At 53.4% G+C, this 17,486-nt stretch overlaps 1 protein-coding gene across 4 annotated transcripts in view; it reads left to right on the forward strand.

Annotated features, from left to right (window-relative positions):
- The window catches only part of SH3PXD2B (SH3 and PX domains 2B), a 78,327-nt gene that overhangs the window by 1,928 nt on the left and 58,913 nt on the right, over positions 1-17,486 (forward strand). For all 4 annotated transcript variants that reach the window (XM_087754074.1, XM_087754075.1, XM_087754072.1 and 1 more), the window contains exon 2: positions 10,967-11,047. In XM_087754074.1, the coding sequence (XP_087610200.1) occupies positions 10,967-11,047 (81 nt within the window). The remainder of the gene's footprint in view (positions 1-10,966; positions 11,048-17,486) is intronic.

Genomic DNA, 17,486 nt, shown 5'->3' on the forward strand with positions numbered 1-17,486 from the left:
GGCCCCAGTCCACTGACTCTAACCTCTCCTTGTACTTGTCTTGGCCCGAAACCCGGCCGCGCGGGGCTGAGCCCGGGGAGCGGCAGGCAGCTGGCCGGGAGCAGCTCCCTGGGGCAGCCCACAGTGAACGTGAGCGCTCGCTGTGTTTGAGGGGATCGATAGGAACTCGGCAGATTCACAAAGCCAGTTAATTATATGGAATCAAAACCTTTTCTTTTTTCTTCTTCCTTCTCCTGCAAAGAGAGGGAGAGGAGGGGCAGCAAATAGTGGCTGAGTCATCTTACTTTAGACCGTATCTGCTGGCACACTGCAAATCCAAGGCAACCACAAAGCGTACATGTTAAACCCTTGTTCTCTGGTTTCTCATTGCTGAGCATAAATGTGCTCTCCATCCCCTGGGGCAGCTGCTCGCTGTCCCCGGGGAGGCTGGCAGAGCCCGGCGGCTCTTCCTCCCGTTGCCTCTGCTCTGGCCTAACCGGCGAGTGACCCGTACCGCTCGGGCTCGGGCTGCTCTCTGTGTCGGCGAGAGGCTTTTCTTTGCCGGACAAAGGTGCAGTTGTGTTGGCTGTAGTGAGGCCACAGCAGAAAGTCATGAATTCCAGTTTCCCAGAAAAGTGAGATCAAACCAGTGTTTCAAAGTCCTTATTGACGCCCGTGGTGGGGAGGGGCTGGAGGAAAGGCCAGCTCTATTCAGGCCGGCGTAGTTCACCCATCACCTTGGTAATCGACACAAAAAGGATTGTGTTGCCTGAGACAAAAACTTGTGGGTTTTCTTGCAGCTCTGATTTGAAGCAGGAGACACAATATTCCCCCAAACTGGGGGGCTTGGGCTGGGAGAGGACCTGGCAAGGTGCAGGGAAGGGTTTGGGTAGCCGGGTGCCAGCCCAGATGCATGCTGAGCTGAGTGGTGGGATTTGACTGGGGACCCGAACACAGCCCCGTGCCCTCGAATGTGCGTGTGCCCGTGAACGGCACCGGCTCAACTCCTGGTGCGAGAGAGCATCAGCCTGGCGTGCTGCTGCCTTGCTGCTTCTCACAGCGTCTGGTGGCCGCGCTCCCCTGAGGGGTACGCCAGGACAGCAGTGCGATTGTCCCGTCTGTCTGTCCTCCTTACCCTGGGGCACCCCAGTGCCTGATGGAGAGTGGGGGTGGGTTGTTCAAAGGAAGCCCAGGCCTGTTTGAAGCCGTTTGGGGACAGGGGAGATGGGAACAGCCTCTTGATTGCGTTTCTCCTCAGTGAGGTGTCAAACCCCTTGGTGGGCCCTGCGGTGAGCGCTGCTGGCAGGGGTCAGGCTGAATCGCAGTTAGCGGGAGGTGCTGTTCTCCGTGCAGGCAGCCTCGTGCTCCTGGAAGGTTTTTGCTGCCGTGGTGTTGGCGTGCTGCGAGGCCGACACGTCTGATCCTGTTCTTGTCAAACCGACTCCGCTCACACACGTGGAAGGGCCGAGAGGGGAAGGATAACCGAGCTTCTTGCTCCGAGTGATGGGGACCTTGAAACCGTATCACGCTGTATGGCCGCGGCACCTCTCCTGGGCTGCTAACCCCGGCTGCTTCAGCTGCACTTGCGCTGCTTGTGTCTTTAAGTTTTTTTCACGGGCAGTACTGGGAAGGGGCAGCGAGAAATGGTCTTTTTGCAGGTGTTGGTTGCAGGATGCTCTGTTCTGGTTCTGTTGAGAGAGACCAGCTGAGCTCGGGATCTCGGCAGCCCACCATCCAAGTGAAGAAGGGGACTCGCATCCTTCAGGCAGTGGCTGGAGGGTCGCCTTGCAGTGACATTTCCCATCCAGTCCTATGTGAAGTCATTACAGCCCGTGCCCCTCAGGGACGCTGCTGGCCAGGGCTCCGGGGCCACGCTGCAGATCTGAAAAGGCAAAGTCCAAGAGCAAAGTTTAAAAATAATCATTCTGGGCGACAGAGTAGCAGACTGTCACTTCTATGGTCTGGCCAAGTCTCAAATTCTGATAAATGAATGTTTATTCAGAAAAGGCCCAAAACAAAGCCATAGTTGAAATGGACTAAACTTTCCTTTAAAGGACTTCACGCAGGATCTTTTTATAGTTTTGTGTTTGTTATTCTCTAGTACAAGTCCCTAAAATAAAGCTTTTCCCTACTAAATCCAGATTTCAGTTGGTTTTTTTGCCCTTAGGCAAGCTTCAGGACCTTTTGTTTTAACGCAGCTGCAATTTGTGTGTTTTGTTCTATGTGTTGGTCACAATGGCATTGAATCACATCTTCATTTCTACCATCCCATCCACCAAGAACACTTCCAGAGTTCATATAGTTTTAAATGGTTGCTCCAGAGCACAAACCAAAAATCTATATATACATCCGACAGGAAAGAAAGCGCAGCCCGCTCTTCGGTTGTGGTAGTTCATTAGAAAACCTGGACAAGGCTCTTGCAGGACTTCCTTCCCTGGCCTCCATGCGCACACGTAGCACTTTGAAAAAGGGAAATTTAAACAAAGGTGTGCAGCATACATTTATTTTGCAAGCTCAGTTAACAAGATTGCAGACTTTAAACAAGGTGACTACCCGTGCATATTGAGCCACCTCATTTGCGGCAGCTGCCTTGCAAAAGTAATTAACAGTGCGTGTTGGAATCTGGTGCCTAGATGATAGCATTTATAGATGTTTTAAAACAAGTGATGAAAAACACATTCAAAAAGTAAGTGTATTATATTTCTGATGTGTAATTGGTGACGTGATGGTAGGTGTCTTCTCTGCTCTTGTTCCTTGTAGCGGTGAGGCCGTTCATGGTTTCGTTCATTGTCCAACCCAACCCCGTTGCTTATCTGGAACTGCTTATGGAGCGTTCGGAGTGCTTGCATGGCAAGAGGAGGAGGAGGGCTGCTGATCTATAGATTCAGTCATTCTTCAGTGCCTTGTACGTATAGAGCAGATGATGTCTCCTGAAGAACGCGTGTCCCGTGGACGTGTGTGCTGTGGGTCCCTGGTCCTGACTTGCCCAGCTGAAGCAGAGCTCTGTGGGGACCTGGCACGGTATCGCCTTGTACAGCTGCGGTATTTCTGCCGCTGTGAATCGTGGCGGTTGCTTGGCCTAAGAAGGGCATTGGGGGATGCCCCCCCCCCGCCCCGTGCCACGCTCTCTGGGGAGCGTGACCGTGCTCTTGGTATGGTGGGAATGTCCTGTGGGGAACCAAAGGAGCGGGGTGCGTTTAGACTGAGGGAGCAGGAGGCTAAAATGAATAGTGTGAAATCCATCCAGGGGCCGTTAACTAAACTAGGCATGAAAGAGAGCAAAAGCAAAACCCAAATGTATGAAGTAAGGCTGAAGCCAGGAAGCTGGAGTCTCTGTCACGGCAAAGAGTTTCTGAGCACCGGTGGCCCCCGGAGGTTTGTGGGCTTTCTCAGCATCCTCAGCAGTGTTTTGCTGCCGTGTCTTGCAGTTCTGCTGTATCTCATCCCGTTTCCCGTCAGCTGGCCGACGCTCTCCCGCCCGGGGCAGGCCACAGGCAGGGCGCTCGGAGCCCATAGCTGGTAGAAATTCGGCCCCGTCCTTGCGCCTGGCCCTGCTCTGCTGCGCAGCGTTACAGAGCCCGTCGATCCTTCCTTCCCCCTCGCCTCTCGAGAGAGCTGGGGCTTAAGGGAGCGCTGCTGGCGTTGTGGATGAAAACCAACACTCAAACGCAAACTTGCCTTTGTTTTTCTTCCCTAGTCATGTTACTTAAGCTGTTGAAAACCTTGAATGTCACTGTTCAGTGCACGGGCCAAATCTTGCCTGGCACACGGCCACTGAGGCGGGTGCAGCTCTGTGCGGAAAGCTGGTGCTCGTACACAGTTCCAGCAGTGAACTTCGGTGCAGGGGCCACCCATCGCCTCTGCCCGCTTGGAGGTCTGGTGACCTTGGTCCCTCGCAGCTTTGCTCTGGTGGCTATCTCTGTCTTCCGGCTGTTTCACGTAGCAGTGGGAAATAGGAAACAAATGAATCCATATGTTTGACCTTCAGCGTGACTCACAGCAAACAAGCGGGTGCATACGTTGTAGGGCTGGGGCGTCTGCACCGTGGCTGAGCGGGGCTCGGTGGGTTGTCCTTGGGTCCCCGTGCTTGGCGTAACCCCGCGTGCGAGCACTTCATCCCGGCAGCTTTGGCTGTGTGCTCAGGCAGCACTGCGCCCCGGCGAGCTACGCGATAGCAGAGCGGGAAGAGCTGTTGCTCGCTGGGGTTTTCGGGAGGGTACGGTCAAAGGGATGAATCGGAGCGCGGGGAGGTGGCTGCTTTGTAGTCCTGGGTGCGTGGGCAGATTAGCTTGGGTTATTTGCCGTGGCGGTGAGGATGTGCCTGTCCTTGTGCTGCCTGCATTGCCGTTACCCGGCTCCTCCCTGCAGCTCTGACTTGTTGCTTCTGCCTCTCTCCTCTGCTAGATCAGAGGGACCGCAGGAGCATCCCCGATACCCTGCCGTTACCGCTGGGATTGCTTCTCCGTGCCTTTCCCAGTGCTGTCTGAACTGGCACAGCCCTTCTCCCAGCTCTCCCTGTCCACAGAGCAGGAGCGAGGGGGTGACGAGGTGTCTGGGGACGCAGCAGGGGGCTGACTGTCCCTCTCCCGCCCCGAGCTTCGGTGTCCCGTGGCGCAAGAGCCCACAGGCTCCCCTCCCCAGCCCCGCACGCCTGCGGCAGCGAAGGCTGATGGAGAGGGGCCAAGCACAGCAGCTCACCGCCAAGAACTTTCTTTGTTTCCAGCCACCTCCCTCCTTTTTTTTCTTTTCCTCTTACAATTTCCCACTCCCTTTTCTATATTAAACCCTGCTCTGGTTTGGCTCGGTCCCGCAGCTGCTTCGGTCTCTCTGCCCCCTTGAATTTCTTGGCGCTCCTTTCTCGTGGCAGCGGCCGAAGCCAGGGGACGAGGCTCTCGCATTGCTTCCCTGTGTTTCGGGGCTGGGGGGGAGTGCGGGTGGAATAGAGAGACTGATGCTTTTTCCCCTCTGCTGTCGAAAGATGCTTTAAATATGCGAAGATTTCCACAGAGAGGTTTATTGTACATAGTCTCCCTGGACCTGAGACCACACAGGCTCAAACCCATTGGAAACAGCTCCGCCGACAGCTCTGCCTCTGCTGGAGGCTGTTATGTCTGGCTTTGCTGTAGGAGCTCTGCTGAGTGGTGGGGACCTACGCTGATGCCCGTCGGTGGCGGGTGGGCAGAGCTGCCTGACCCTGCAGCCCCGTGGAGATGTCTTTCCAAAGGAGCGTGGCGTTGCTTTCCGCCCTGCCGTCGCTCACCCGCCTCTGCTGGGGCTGGCGTGGAAGCGGGAGCGTCTCGGGGTGTGGGAGTTTGGGGCCAGGGAGGCTCAGGGCTTGCTGCGGAGCCGGCCAGGGAGGGCTGTGCTGTGCCAGGGAGGGCTGTGCTCTCCAGGGAGGGCTGCTGGCGGGTTGCTGGGTTGCAGGGCTGTGTCAGTAGGGGTGTGCTGCTCCTGGGCTCGAGCTGGCGTGGCTGGATGGTGCTGAGCTCTGGGTGGACTTGCGGCCTCGTTCAGCGGTGTGCTGGGTGCCAGGCAGAGAGCTCGTTGGCCAGCCAGCAGCTGCCCTCTCCCCAAAGCCTTACTTATGGGCTTTTTGTGTGGCCCCGCCAGCCAGGACGCCTTGCAAGTCTCCTTGGAAAGCTTGGAAAAACTCCTCCTGTGGGAGGAGAGAGGCCGAAAGCGTAGCTCTTCGTTTTTCTGCAACTTCAGTCTGCCTTTTTCCTACTCAAATTTAAGCAGTCCAGGCTGGTCCCCTGGTCGTGTTTTGTGCATGTCCATCGTGTGTTTATGCAAGGAGTACAGAAGTGATTCTTCTAGGAGGCTGCACGGCCTCATGTTTCAAGAACGGGAAACTGTTTCTGTTAGGTTTTTTTTTAGCATCTTCTTAATTCCATTGCCTCAAGTCAGCCGCTTGAATCATCTGCTCTCTCTAGCCACGTTGTTGTATGGGACAACGTGCCTCCTGGGGAAGGCGCAAGACTGAGGGCTTGTGACGGACTCCAGAGCCCTCGGTCCCTTTGTGCCGTGGAAGTCACCAGCAGCCATTGCTATCTGCAGCACCAAGGCTCGTTATCAGTCCCTGGAAAAATACTTCTGGGGTCTGACAGTTCCCAGGGTTTCTGCTTGCTACTTCATTTCTTCAATAGGAAAAAAAAAATTAAATCTCTGGCTGCCCTTTTGGATAGAGATAATCTGCGCTGGCTTCTCGTCCCCTCTGTTCTCGTGCTCTAGTCCCTGTGACTCCGACCGCTCTGGACGTGCATCTGAGCTGGCTCCTCCAGCCTCCCTGCTCTTCTGGTGATGCCTGACGTGGGGAGGGGTGTCCTGCATCTCCCTCCGGCGTTCACCCGCTGAGGGCTGCCTGCGAGTTTCCCCCGGGGCTGCAGAGCCCTTGCTGCCGCGCGAGCTGACTGGCAGCTCGCATTGACAGCTCTGTTACGGCTGGCCAGGTGCCATCTGCATTTCTTTTAGCAACCTGTCATTTTTTGACAGTTCCCTTATGAAGGTTTTCAGTCCCGTTTTCCACTGGAGAACTCCACTGAGTTCTCCCTCAGAGCTGCTTCTTCCGAGATGCCGGGGAGGGGAGAGCGGGGCAGGGATGCCGCGGGGACCGAGCTGATGACGCCCGGCAGGGCGGGCTGCAAGATCCCCGGGGCCTTTTTTTCTCGTCTTTAATGTCTGTTTAGGGCACTCACTTTCAAATACGACCAAGGAGAATCCCGGGCGACAGAGGTCCTGATGGTAGATTTCTTGATCGGTAATTTTTAAGTAGTCGATATGTGGCCAGTTACTTGTAGGGAGTTTGAGGAACTCGGGGAGTTTGGGAGCCAAATCCCCATGGTGTCTGTCGGAGTTCAGCCTCTTGCATCTGCAGGTTTCCATTTTCTGTGAAGGATAAGGATATGATCCGCTTCTGCCCTCCAAGGGACAGGAGCACAGGGAGCATTTGGCGTTAATGTGAAGTGCTCCTCTCCTCTGCGTTAACCAACATCCACCTGCACTCCAAAACTGCCCCAGGGCCTCTGCCCACCCCGTGAAAAGCCCCCCGGGAGCGGAGGGCAGGCCTTGCTTCCTTGCTTTGCTTTTCGCTGCAGCTCTGGCAAGGTTGTCCCGCCGGGAACTCCTCCTGCTCCGTAACTCGGCTTGCTGCAGCGTGGGCCTGCGGTTTCACGGCAGGAGGCCAGGGGAGCTGGTGGCTGGAGAGGAGCGATGGGGGCTGAGGGTGCCTGCGTGGGGCTTGCTTAATCCTGAAAGCAGAATTTTGAGTGTATCTGAGTGACCCTGAAAGCTCTGTACCCCTCCTCTGTGCCTTGCTCTAGTAGGACAGATGCTGTGATTTCAGAAGCACGGGCATGAATTTTGGCTCTGCTCCCCTGCCCTGTGGCTGAAACGAAGCTAAGGAGGGTTGAGCCCTGGTGATTTCTGCCTGTTCCAAAGCTCTGCCTGGCCCGTAGCCTTCAGGCATCAGACCTAGCTGTGGGGTTTGACGTGGCACGTGTGCACCAACGTAGGCTGGAGCAGAGCAAGGGATGGAGGCTCTCGGGCTGGGAACGGGCAGGGTAAGGCATCCTTTCCGGAGGGAGGGAGGGAGGGGAGCTGCCGGTTCCTGGGTTTCACCGAGTCAGCTAGTTCCCTCCACAGTGCAGACCCCGCCGCTGGCCCGGGAAGGGCTGTAAATATTTAGATAGCTCTCCCTGTTGGTTTTGGCCATGGGCCCATCCCACGTGATGGGGTTGCAGAGCCCCCCTCCTGGACCTGGCTGCCCGCCGCCTCCCTGCCATCTGCCCGGCTCTCCCCACCCCTCGAGGAAACGGCGGAGCGGGACCTGAGCGGCGGCGGACCCCCGTTCCCGGCGGTGCTCCCTGTGGGTGCACGTCCCCGAAGCAGCGCCGGCTGCAGCCCCGGGAGATCCCCTCACCCCTTCCATGGAAAGGGGCCTGTTTGTGGTTTCTCTGTGTTACTTCTTTGAAGGACCGTAGAAATCGGAGCTGGAGAAGACCCATGAAATAACTGTTTCCACATGCCCTCACCCACACAGCTGGGCTGGGAAAAAGCCCGTCCTCAGAGCAGCCTCTGCAGGACCAAGGGTTGTGGGAGCGGGCGATGGGGGTGGCTCCTGCCGGGACCAAATGGGGTTTGTTTGGGCTGCTGCTCCGTGGTGGGGGCTCCTGGCAGGACGTGGTGCAGTGCCAGGCCAGGAGGGGAAACTTCAGACCAAGTGCAATGTTTTCAAAACTGTTTTGATCACTGAAAGTGTCTTCCAAAAGCACCTGAGAAAGGGATGTGCGGGTGCTTGTGGTAGCTCGGTGCCTCATCATCTCCAGTCCCTGTGAAAACCATTGCTGGGTGGCTGACTGCACCGTTCATCCCTTTCAGAATCTGCGCTTTTGTTGTCAGTTGAGGAGAGCACCCGAGTTACGCTTTCTGGTGTCTTTTTTGTCCCTGTGACAGCAGGGCCTGGATTGGGTATTGGCAGAGACCGAGACCTGTGATGGTTTTGGCTAACAGAATACCCCAGTGGGATGGGGCCGTCAGAGCGAAGGACGAGGGATGTTCACAAGGAGAGAGGAAGCCAGCTTTACCGAGACCATGTTTTTATAGATTCTGAGGAGCTCCCGTTCCTGTGGGCTTCCCCATCTTTTCTGCTTTCCACAAGTAGGTCAAGTGATACCGCTGGAGACCTTTCTGCTGCTCAAATGGGGTGTGCAAGGAACCGTTATCCGGACTCCAGGGAAATCTGCATTTCAGCAAAATAGAAGTGAGCTCATCGGTTGGGAGAAATGCGCCTTCCCTCAATTGCAAAGGGTATAATAAAGCATGGTGTGCCCTCAAATCTCATGGCTTTATTACCCTTAAGAGCTTTGAATTCATTTTGGCTTGAGCAAATCCACATCCTGATTAAAATCCCAGTCTAATAAGCTGTTGACTCCAAATAAAGGCAGGATGGGAATAAACAATGAAGAAAAGTTGGCTCTTCCTCCTGCCCCAGTGGAAGGCTTTCTCCAGGCAGGCAGCCAGCAGTGATATAACCCCGTAAAGTGCTGTAGACTGGTAAGAAAGCTGGGATATCAGCTGAGCTTCCAACCAAAATGAGCTCATGCTGGCCTGCCGGCAAGTCCTGGGGTGAGGGTAAAGGCAGCCTGGAGGCTTTCTTACCGTCAAGTTAACGCTTAGTTGGCTGATGGTAGGTGATGACTGTACGGATGCTGTCAGATACTTCAGAGGCCACGTCATGCCACTTTACCAGTTTTCACTGCAAATGGTGGTCAGCCAAGTTGTCCCTGACCCGTTGAGGTCTAGAAGCATGTTCTTGAATGGGTATTGTGCCTGACCCCGTGCTGAGCACTTGTCAAGCCACGTTTGGTGATAAGCAAGCACAGTGTCCAGGCCTCTCTTGTAGCAAATCATGGTCCATCCAGGTCTCCACAGGTGCTACAGATGCTGTCTTGCAGGAGCCCTCTCTCTTCCTTGTGTTAATATGCAGAAAGCGCAGGTCTTTCAGCTCAACAAAAGAATTTGTGAATGAAAGGAGAGGACTGTGGTTAGCTGAATAAGGCCTGTGAGGTGACGCCGAGCAATTCGCGTTTTGTCTGGGAGAGGGTGGTGGTGCCTGTGACACCCGGCCAGCTCACTGCAAGTCAGCAAAGCAGTCCCAGCTGTGCTTGGGCTGATCATCTGGTTTAAGAAAAGTGGTCACTGAATCGCTGGGTTGAAAGTACTGAAGTTTTTTATTTTAGCAGTAAGAACTTGCTGGAAGTGATTCCACTGGGAAGAGTTTGTGGTTCCTCGGAGCCTCCTCACCTTGGTGGCTCATGCAGCCCCCTGAGCAGCAGAGTGGCCTTTCAATTCGATTTTTAGTACAGCATTCGAGCAGGTTTGAGGAGCTCAAATAATTTAGCGTTGTGCTATCCATTTGAGTCTTCTGGTGTTTGAGTTTGGAGATTGGGCTGGGATGTTGGTCACATTCCAGCATCTGGAAAAATCTGTGTCTCTGTGGGAAACCTTGTGAAACCCTTAAGGGATTCTGTTTTAAATACCGTAACACCAGCATCCTAAGAGCCTTCACGCTTCATTATGTTGACTGGAGTTCCAGCAGGTCCGTTCATCTGAGCTTCTGAATGTTTTGTTCCTGCTTCAGTGAATTGATACTTGAGTTTGTGGTGGAAATAAGCAGGACGTGAGAGTCAGGAGAAAAAAGGAACGTGCCCTTGTTCTGCTTAGTCAATCTGTTATCAATTAGTAAAGGCTGAGGTTTGCATCATTTGAGTGTTACGCTGGCATCTCGTCAAGGGTCATCTTTGGTTTCTGCGAGCAACGGGCGAGGACTTAAGTCAAGGAATTGCCCAATTCTGTTATTTGCTTGTTGTCTTTCATAGAAGAATAAAAAAACCTGGGTTGGGTGTTGTTTTGTATTCATCACCAGTAAAAGCCTGGTCATACGGTCTGTGAATAACCTGCCACTACTAGGGCTGATTGTGTAGCATTTTAAGGAACAGGAAGGTAATTTGCACCCCAGCAAATTTAAGTAAACAAAACCTCAGAGCTGCTTATGGAAGAGCAGAGGGAGTTTCAAACCTCGTGGGTTTGCGTTCTCGCAAGCAGGTTTGGGATCTCAACATCAAACTTGATGCTGCAGCCATAGATGTGATGGCCGAGGCGTAGTTATTAATGCGTAATGTGTCTGTGTCTGGAGAGACGTCAACTGGTTTCACATAGAAGTGCCCTTTCACAGCCAATGTGTGCCCCTATTTAGGGATAGGGAGCTGTCTTAGTTCACAACTATCAATAAGCACTTCGTAGACAGTTAAGTTGCAGCAGTGGAGCCTACTAATTTAATCTTACATACTTTCTAGTATTGCTGAAATGACTTGAAGTGGTCCCATGAACGCCCAGCCGCGGGGGCTGCCTTGGCAGCTTTAGCAGCGTTTGGGTTGCGGTGCGGGTTGTTGGGTCACTCCTCTCTGATTTCTTCCTCTCTTCCCTACAGGTGTACATCATCAAAGTCACCTGGTCCAATGGGTCCACAGAAGTCATATACCGACGGTACAGCAAGTTCTTTGACCTGCAGGTAAGCATCTCACCCGTTCTTGGGGTTTTGACTTTGGAGGGTCGAAAGCTGTGGTCGCTTGAGAAGCGTGGTTTCTGCCTTATGCTAAGCATGCCCTTTGTAATCTGCCAGAAAATGTTTTCATCTGAGGAAACTTAAATGCAAATCCTTGAAAAAAGCAAGAACAAGGCAACCTCGAAAGCTGAGCTCTTTGCTCCAGTGCTTCTTGTGTGTCGGTGGGGACACCCTGGGGTTTGGCGTGCCCCAGTGTTAAAGTTCTGCTGTCTGGACTAAACGCACGCAGGGCTGCGTAGGGGTGTTTCAATTCCTGCAACCGAAATCTGTGCAAGTGGTGGGGATTTTGTTGGGGTTTTTTGTTTGCTTTGGGGGGATTTTGTTAAAGTTAGGCCCAAATTGCATTCCTGTGGAGCTAATACCATGCCTTCCCCAGCTGCTGGGAAAGCGGCAGAACAGGGCTGCTGCTGAAGAGCACCGATTCCCTGGGTGCGTGCCGCGCTGGCTGGTGTTCTGGGGAGCGGGGAAATGCCCGCTGCCGTGCCCTGCCAGCCCAGAGGGCAGCTGGCAGCAGCCGCTTTAGCAATTACCTCCTGGTGCAGGGGGCAGCCGGGAAGGAAACGGAGCCGAGAGGGAGGGAGGAGGCTGGAAAGGCAACTGGGACAGGCTGGGTTGCAGAAAACTGAAGCTGGTGTTCTGGGCGAGCAGGCGAAGGGTGTTTTCCACCCCCTCCTTGGTGGAGATGAGCCAAGGGGTCTGGCTGAGCTTCATGAGCCAAAACACAAACTGAGCTGCTGGAACAGGCTCTGTGCAGATGAGAAAGGAAAATGCATGAAGTGATCTATGGACTGGCAGCAGCTGCCAGAAGAGCCACTGGCACGGCCCTCCTGGCCCGTGCGCGGGACTGGGAGAGGAGCTGGGCACCCTCTGCCTCCAGCGACCCGCTCGCATGAAGCTGGGCATCGCTGCAGGCTTTATTTGAAAGGGTGCTGTGGTTGCCCGGGAGTGAGGATGCCTTTCTGAAATCTCTGCATCCAGACACACATACGCTGCTAAAATTACAGCACATCTGGGCCTGCCCAGCAAAGCAAGCCCATGGGGAGCCAGATGGCTTTCCCAGGTTCAGCTGGTCAGCTGGCTTCGGGTCAGCCTGCGAAGCCTGGGATCGTGCGAGACGGCTGCTCACATCGGTGGTGCCCTACCCGACAGGGCACCTTCTGCAGAGCCGTGGCCATGGCCGTGAGGGTGACCATGCTGAGTAAGCCCTGGCCAGCCAGCGAGAGCCCGGCTTTGGCAAGACCCTGGGTGTCCTTGCCCTGCCCCGTGCTGCTGTCCCGCAGCATCGTGCTGGGCAGGGTAAAGTCGGGTGGCATGGGTGGCTGCTGGTGCAGGCAGGGGTTAAGCTGTGTGCAGCTGCTTGTGTAACCAAGGAAATACTAAAGCAAATAAACAGGGAACAGCTGTTGGGCCGCGGCCAGGGCTGGAAGGAAACGGAGCTCGGCGCTTCCTTCTCCGCAGCATCTCCTCTTCGCTGGTGCTCCACGGTGGTGGCCAAGCTCACGCCGTCGTTTGCTGCAAGGGGGCGCAGTCTTTTGGGGTTTATATGTGATAAACTGGTGCCTGCAGCTGTGCCATTTCCCTGGGCTGCCTTGCCCCTTGTAGGGAAGGACATGTAGGGAAATAGTGGCCGTCCCTCTTCTCTTCCTCCCCTTCCATCTTGGCTGGAGCTGTGCACGCTCCTGGATGGAAAGCATCGTCACTGGAGGCTGTCTGCAGCCAGAGACTCAAACTGGCTCTGCAAAACACCCTGCAGCACCTTTAGAGGCAGAGGTGCTTTTTATATATATATATATCATGGTGCAGATGGGAAAGTTTAAAGCAAACATCTCCCCCCTTCCCTGTTCCCTCCAGCTTCTTCTTAAAACAAACAAACAAACAAAAAAGTAACCACTCCTTTTTGGCTCTGTTGAAAGAATGAATGAAACTGTGGTTTTTCCCTTCCTTCCCCCTTATCGCACATGCTTCCTGGTGTCCTTATTTTAAACTTGTGGTGCAGTACAGTGGAAATTGGATTGAAAGGCGAGGAGTGAAACAGATCCTCTTAGCACAGTGGAAAAAAATGCTCTAGGTAGGCTTGGTAGCACTGACTGTTGCTGTTGCTGGAGGCCTTTATTATATGACTGTTGGATGATTCTATGCCAATTTTAGCTCTTTAGGCAGAAATTTTCCATGCTGGAAATTATTCATGCCTCCGGTTATTTAAAAAAAAACAAAACCAAAAAAACCCCACAGAATAACTGATTGGCTAAAATGGTTCGGCTGCTTCTGAAAACACAGTAAGAGGGAAAAATATTTTTCCGGGGTCCAGTTCTGATGATCTTTTTGATGCGTTGGAGGAAGAATTGGAAACTTGAGTTGCAGGTGAGCCCTGTGTCAAGAATCTGTCTTTAATGTTACCCAGTGAAAATCCATCCAAATGTATTCATACTTATGGCCTTGAGCAATCATAGTACACACGTGTTTGGGTAGAGATATTTGTTAATTTAATATCTATGTTCCCAGTGATGCTGGCTGCACTTTCCATGCTCCTGCCAGAAGCTGAGTAGGGTTTTGTTTTTTCAATAGCAGCTCTGCCACATTCGGGTGAAGGTTGATGCACCCTCTTTTGGTCTCGGTCACCCTCCTGCTGAGCCCAGGCAGGCGGAGGAGGGAGCCATTTGGTCCAAGTAGGCGAGAGGAGGAGAACTCGGGGCTGGTGGGGGCGAGCCCCCGGGCCGAGGCGATGCTGCGGTTCAGAGCAGCCCAGGCACGGTCCTGCGAGTGGCTGGGGATTTTCTCCTGATGTTCCCTGTGGGGCCACAGCTGAATCGCTTGTCACCTTCCATTGTGGCCAAACAATTATTTTAGGAGTAGGGCCAAGTAAAACACATGCACACTTATTACTGACAGCCCTGCCGGCTAGCCTACTCCCACTGCAACTGGAGGGCAAAGCGTCCTTCCCTCCCCAGCCAGGCAGGAATGACACTCAAAACACAAACTGCCAGCTCAGCTGAAACGGGGGTGAAGCCTGGAGTTTGCCCAGTGCTGGTCTCTGCCTCTGTCTGGATGCAGAGATGTCAGACCAGCCACGTTCCCTGTACTGGAATGGGGAATCTCGAAAGCCACCTTGCTGTCCCTCTTCTGCAAAAGTCCTGGTTTACAGCTCATTGCTGTAGCAGCCTTTCCAAGCACCACCCTGCTTTTCTCTTCCAAGGGGGGCAAGACCTCCTCTTTCTGCCTAATTATCTGCCTTCATTCCGTTGACGGCACCATGGGCCGTCCGCTGTCATGCAGGAGATTGTCACCCCTCTCTAAGGGCTGGTGACCGATGTTTGTTCTGCAGTTCAGCTCGTGTGTCCCAGCACGAGGCACAGGCTGCTTCCTCCTGGTCCCGCTGCAGCGTTTTGAGCAGATGCAGTGGTGGCCCTTGTCCCCTGGGAAGCGCGCAGGTCGTACCCTCTCCTGCTCTGGGGTCATCACGGGAAGGCTGGGCGTACCGTGCCGGGCGGTGAGACTGGGAAGGGAATGCTTAAGACAAGGAATACCTCCACCTCCTATACACTGCTCATTGCAGGAGGAAACCTTCAGCGACCTGGGCAGTGCTCAGGAGCATTTTTGCTGTGTAGATCCTCTGTGCTCAGGTTCCTACCACCTCTCCTCCTTGCTTTCTCCATAAATGTTTTCCATCACATGGTGATTTACGTAAGAGCAACTTTTTAGGCACTAAAAACCAAACCCTAGGTGAAATTGTAATTCTAAAGTTTGAAACCTCAGGTAACCATATGATCTGTAGTAAATTTGTAACTACAAATACTAAACTCAGTTCTGTATGAATCCCTTGGCTGGAGGAATGATTTCCTTCAAATAGGATCGAGGCTCTTTCATAACACTCAGTATGCCAGATGTGAGCTATTGGGAGCAGATGGATGCTGTTCCTAAGAAATAAAGGCAGTAAGATTGATGCTAGCAAGGATGCCAGTTGTATTCTGGACACTAATTGGGGCTGGCAGGTACTCTGGAAATGTTAGCTGGTATGGAAGCTGGTAATCAGATATGTGAGCGGCTGTTGCCGGTGGACAGAGAGAGAGGAGCAGGGTCTTGCGTGCCTGAGAGATGCTTCCAGCCCCGCTGGCGGGGGAAGAGCCATGCAGTGGTTGCAGGGCTCCGCTGGGTCACGTTGGATGCATCACTCGGGAGGAGGTTAACAAGTCTCTTGGAAGGATCCTCTTGAAACCATTGGCTGTAAGGAGCGACACTGTTGGTTAGAGAACAGATACTGGCTTGTATTTTGTGTTTTTTATGGAAACCCCCAAAAAGAAACATATTTTCCCCACTCTGTAATTATGAGCTCATCAGCCACGATGGTAGTCGTTTCAAGTCTTCATGTGACTAAGAGCCACTGTTGTCTTGCTCTGCTCCTAAAACGTCCTTGCACCCAAACCCAGCCCTTTCACACCTTTCCTGCTGTCACCAGACCCCCGTGCTTTCCCCGGGCAGGAGCCCCGCTCCACGTCCTCAGCCTCCTCTGCCTGTCGGCGGCAGCCACCCTCTCCTCGGCTGGGAGTCTTTGCCTGGCTGTTTTCAGTCCTGCCTTGTTTTGCACCCTGGACAGCAAGGCTTGTGTCTCCACAGTTGGCTGTGGAGCCGATCGGTCACAGCGAGCTGCTCGCGAGCTGTGATGGAGCTGGGTCTCAAACCGCCCCCTTGGAGCAGGCTTTGCCGTTCGTGCCGTGTCCTGCCTTCTCACCACCAGATGCAATAGCTTCTCCTCTGGCAGGCAGCTGCAAGCCCTTAAAAATCAAATTGCCATTCAGGGGTGCCGTCCCTGGGGACAGGTTACCCCAGGGCTTTTCCCCTTGCAGTCAGAAACCTTTCCTTCAGTCCTTGTCCCAGCTGAAGGCTGTAGGAGGGGGTGATGCTGTGTGGCTGCTCCTCTGCACAGAGGTTTAATTTTGAGCCAAGGGATGGAGCCGTGACGTAGGCTGGAGTAAGTGTGCTTGCTGTGCGATCAGAGACAGAAAAATTGAGAATTTTAAGCAACCTTAAAAATGGCTCTGGCTCTCGCCCCCACTCCTTTCTGCATGCACATCGAGTGTGTTTCCCAGTCCTCTCGTTTGTCCATATGTTTAACAAATCCTTCAGGTTCTTAGCTGGAAACTTTCAGCTTTGACCCACCTGGAGCGATGTCATCTTGGAGAGAGTCCTGCAGCCCTCAGGCCAACAGCTTTCTGTGTAACGCAAAAAAGCCAGGCTGTTGAAGTGGTGCCTACTTTTATGAGAAAATTGGCAGAAGGCAGCGGTCTGTGCATGTCGTCTCGATGTGGAAGACAGATCAGCCCTTCTGGAGGGGGTTCTTCACCTGTTGTGAACGTGCAGTCTCCAGGCAAAGACGGGGAGGGGGGAAAGTCAGTCTCTCAGTAATTCAGGCTGTTTTTAAACAGAACACTACATTAAAACAGGCTCAGAAGACACTAGCTGGCACATAGAGAAGAATTGTTCTCATCAGCCTGTTTCAAGCAGTTGGACTCTTGAAAAATTAAAATGAGCCTCATGCGTTGCTTCCAGTACTGCGAGCCCCGTGCTCTCCTTCCTCCGCCTGCACTCTTCCTCCTCCTCCTCCTCCGCTCTTTAAGCTGGGCTCCTGGCAGGGCACATGGTTCACAAAGGTGAAGTAAGCCTTATCTCAGTTCTCCAGATGTGGAAAGCAAGGGGCAGGCGTGCTGAGCAATGTGTCCTGAACAGCACGAGGCTCCTCCAGTGGGAACACAAGCCGAGGCACCGCTTAGATTTCACCCCTCTTCTGGGTCGCCCATGGTCCTGGCGGCCTCTTTGATGAAAAAGCCCTCAGGCAGCTCGGCCTTAGATATGGATGTCTTTTTGTGTCCAGGGATTGTAAACAGGGCTCTTTCGATAGCTATTTCGTAACAGGAATCTTATTTCAACACTTTGGGGGTTTCTTTTTTCTCTCCAGGGTTTACGGAGTTCAGCAAAATTCTGCGCAGTTGCGTGTGCAGTGTACTTTGTGGTTTCACTCCACCACAAAAATAAATCACCAGGATCTCGCTTTTAGACAGCTGGATCATGAAAGACAGGCCCTTGCGTGACCAAGGGCGAGAAAAAAGCCACAGCTTCCTACGGTGAGGTTCCTGCTACAAAGCACTGATGACTACTTTTTCCTCTGTGCCCAGACTGCACTGAGAGCCGCGAGCTTAAGCACCATATGCAGAAGTATAGAAATAGTGAATTACCGTAGTTGAGCTTGAGAGAAGAAGAAACACTTTCCATTAAATAAGGGCTACCTCTGTCTGTAGAAGAAACAGCCGGTATTTTTCCAGCAGTGCATCAAAGATCTTCATCCTTCTCCTCTCTCCCTCCACAAAGAACATGTACAGTCCAATGCACTTCA

Source organism: Nipponia nippon, unplaced genomic scaffold (assembly GCF_047370975.1).
Source record: "Nipponia nippon isolate SJK-2023a ecotype South Korea unplaced genomic scaffold, ASM4737097v1 scaffold_17, whole genome shotgun sequence".
Classification (NCBI taxonomy): domain Eukaryota; kingdom Metazoa; phylum Chordata; class Aves; order Pelecaniformes; family Threskiornithidae; genus Nipponia; species Nipponia nippon.